The following is a 2,385-nucleotide window of genomic DNA, read 5'->3' on the forward strand; positions in this document are numbered from 1 at the left end:
GCGATCGGAACCCCCTGCCCGGTACCGGGACCCCCTGCCCGGGATCGGAATCGGGATCGGAACCCCCTGCCCGGGATCGAAACCCCCTGACCGGTACCGGGAGCCCCTGCCCGGGATCAGAAGCCCCTGCCCGGGATCGGAACCCTCTGACCGGGATCAGAACCCCCTGCCCGGGATCGGAACCCCCTGCCCGGGACCAGAGCCCCCTGCCCGTTACCGGGAGCCCCTGCCCGGGATCGGAACCCCCTGGGTGACACCGGCACCGGAGCCGGTCAGGTGCGGGGCTGGGGGGACAGGAGAGGACTTGGGGGGATTTGGGGACAAGTGACAGTGCGGGAAATAAGGGGGACACGGGATTTGGGGACAAGTGACAGTGCGGGGGAAATGGGGAGGACACGGGGATTTGGGGACAAGTGACAATGCGGGGGAAATGGGGAGGACACGGGGATTTGGGGACAAGTGACAGTGCAGGGGAAATAGGGAGGACGCGGGGATTTGGGGACAAGTGACAGTGCAGGGAAATAAGGAGGACACGGGGATTTGGGGACAAGTGACAATGCGGGGGAAATGGGGAGGACACGGGGATTTGGGGACAAGTGACACTGAGGGGGAAATAGGGAGGACACGGAGATTTGGGGACAAGTGACAGTGCAGGGAAATAGGGAGGACGCGGGGATTTGGGGACAAGCGACACTGGGGATGCAGGGGGACACAGCGGGGGCCACAAGACCCCCCTCATCCCCAGCCTGCTGTCCCCTGCTGTCCCCAACACCCCCAGGGTCCCCCTGTCCCCCCCGATGCCGGACGAGTCGGGGGTGGCACCGGAGTCCCCCCTGTCCCCAAAAGTGACCCGACGTCCCCCGGGCAGCGACTCGGAGCAGGATTCTGGCTTTTCGGGTAGGTGGGGGGCGGAGCCCGGCCCGGGGGTCCCTGACCCTGTCCCGGGTGTCCCTGTCCCTGTCCCGGGGGTCCCTGTCCCTGTCCCGGGGGTCCCTGTCCCTGTCCCGGTCTCACCCCGCCCCGGCAGATTGCAGCTCGGAGCCCCTGGGCAGGTGCGAGGGGACAGACCCGGAGGAGCCACCCGGCCCTGGCGACAGCCGCGGGACACACCTGGGGCTCACCTGGCTCGGCCACGGCCTGCCGGGACCGCAGGTAAGCGGGATCGGTACCGGGATGGTCCCAATTCCTGTGGATCCGGTACCGGGATTCTCCAAATCCCCGTGGATCTGTCCCCGATCCCTCCCGTCCCCTGTCCCTCCATCCCCGGTCCCTCCTGTCCCCAGTCCCTCCTGTCCCCGATCCCTTCTGTCCCCTGTCCCTCTGTCCCCAATCCTTCCATCCCCGGTCCCTTCTGTCCCTCTATCCCCAATCCCTCCTGTCCCCAATCCCTCCTGTCCCTCTGTCCCCTGTCCCTCCTGTCCCCTGTTCCTCCTGTCCCCAGTCCCTCCTGTCCCCAGTCCCTCCTGTCCCCTGTCCCTCCGTCCCCTGTGCCTCCATCCCCGGTCCCTCTCTCTCCGGTCCCTCCTGTCCCCAATCCCTCCATCCCCGGTCCCTTCTGTCCCTCTCTCCCCAGTCCTTTCTGTCCCCTGTCCCCTGTCCCTCTGTCCCCTCCCGCAGTCCCGCTGACCTCCCTCGGTCCCTCCCGCAGCCCGCGGCCACCTCTCGCCATCCTCACCCGCCGCCCCCCGCCGCCGCCATCCCCCGTCCGGAGGAGTCGCGACATCAGTGCCACCACCCCCGCGGTGTCCCCGCCGAGCTGTCCCCTCCCGGGCTGTCCCCGCCACAGTGCCACCACCCCCGCGGTGTCCCCGCCGAGCTGTCCCCTCGCGGGCTGTCCCCGCGGCCGGGCGGGGCGCTGCTGGCGGCGCTGGCGCTGCGCACCGGAGCTCTGCTCCGCCACAACCGGCGCGCGCAGCGCGACATCGCCACCCTGCGCCGCCACACGCGCCTGCTGGCCCGCGCCACCCGCCACCCCCGCCTGTGGCCAAGCCTGTGTCCCCTCCTGTGTCCCCTCCTGGCCCCCGGTGGCCCCGCGGGACCCTCCGGAGGTGGCCGGGAGCCCCCCGCGTGTGGGGAGGGGGCGGAATAAAGAGGTGGCAGCCATGTGGGTGACTTTTGGTGGCTTTTGGGGTGGCCGGTGGGGTCTTGTCGCCTCCCTCTGGTGGCTTCTGGGGTGGCCGGTGGGGTCTTGTCGCCTCCCTCTGGTGGCTTCTGGGGTCCCCCGGGGTGTCGTGGCCTGGTGGCACCCGCGACGCTGTGGCCGACTTGTCCCTGTGGTGGTCTTCGGCGTCCCCTCCGTGTGCCTGTCCCTGCGCCTCTGGTGGCCCTTGGGGTCCCCGAGGTGTCCCCAAGTTCCTGTCCCACCGTGTCTCAGGTGTCCCTTGG

General features: G+C 69.6%; 1 protein-coding gene across 1 annotated transcript; it reads left to right on the forward strand.

The window, feature by feature from the left end:
* Positions 1-2,103, forward strand: LOC146424005 (uncharacterized). Its single transcript, XM_085044034.1, has 4 exons — positions 1-276; positions 779-897; positions 1,028-1,152; positions 1,649-2,103. Exons 2-4 carry the CDS (start codon positions 798-800, stop codon positions 2,087-2,089), a joined length of 666 nt encoding a protein of 221 aa, XP_084900160.1. The 5' UTR covers positions 1-276; positions 779-797; the 3' UTR covers positions 2,090-2,103.
* Positions 2,104-2,385: the final 282 nt, after the last annotated feature.

Source organism: Lichenostomus cassidix, unplaced genomic scaffold (genome assembly GCF_008360975.1).
Source record: "Lichenostomus cassidix isolate B80296 unplaced genomic scaffold, HeHo_3.0 HiC_scaffold_35, whole genome shotgun sequence".
Taxonomy (NCBI): Eukaryota; Metazoa; Chordata; class Aves; order Passeriformes; family Meliphagidae; genus Lichenostomus; species Lichenostomus cassidix.

Bases quoted from the DNA above. Each gene is read 5' to 3' on its own strand.
- LOC146424005 (XM_085044034.1), top strand. From the start codon at position 798: ATGCCGGACGAGTCGGGGGTGGCACCGGAGTCCCCCCTGTCCCCAAAA. The intron at 898-1,027 runs GTAGGTGGGGGG...CCGCCCCGGCAG, and splicing joins GCAGGATTCTGGCTTTTCGG to ATTGCAGCTCGGAGCCCCTG. The intron at 1,153-1,648 runs GTAAGCGGGATC...TCCCTCCCGCAG, and splicing joins ACGGCCTGCCGGGACCGCAG to CCCGCGGCCACCTCTCGCCA.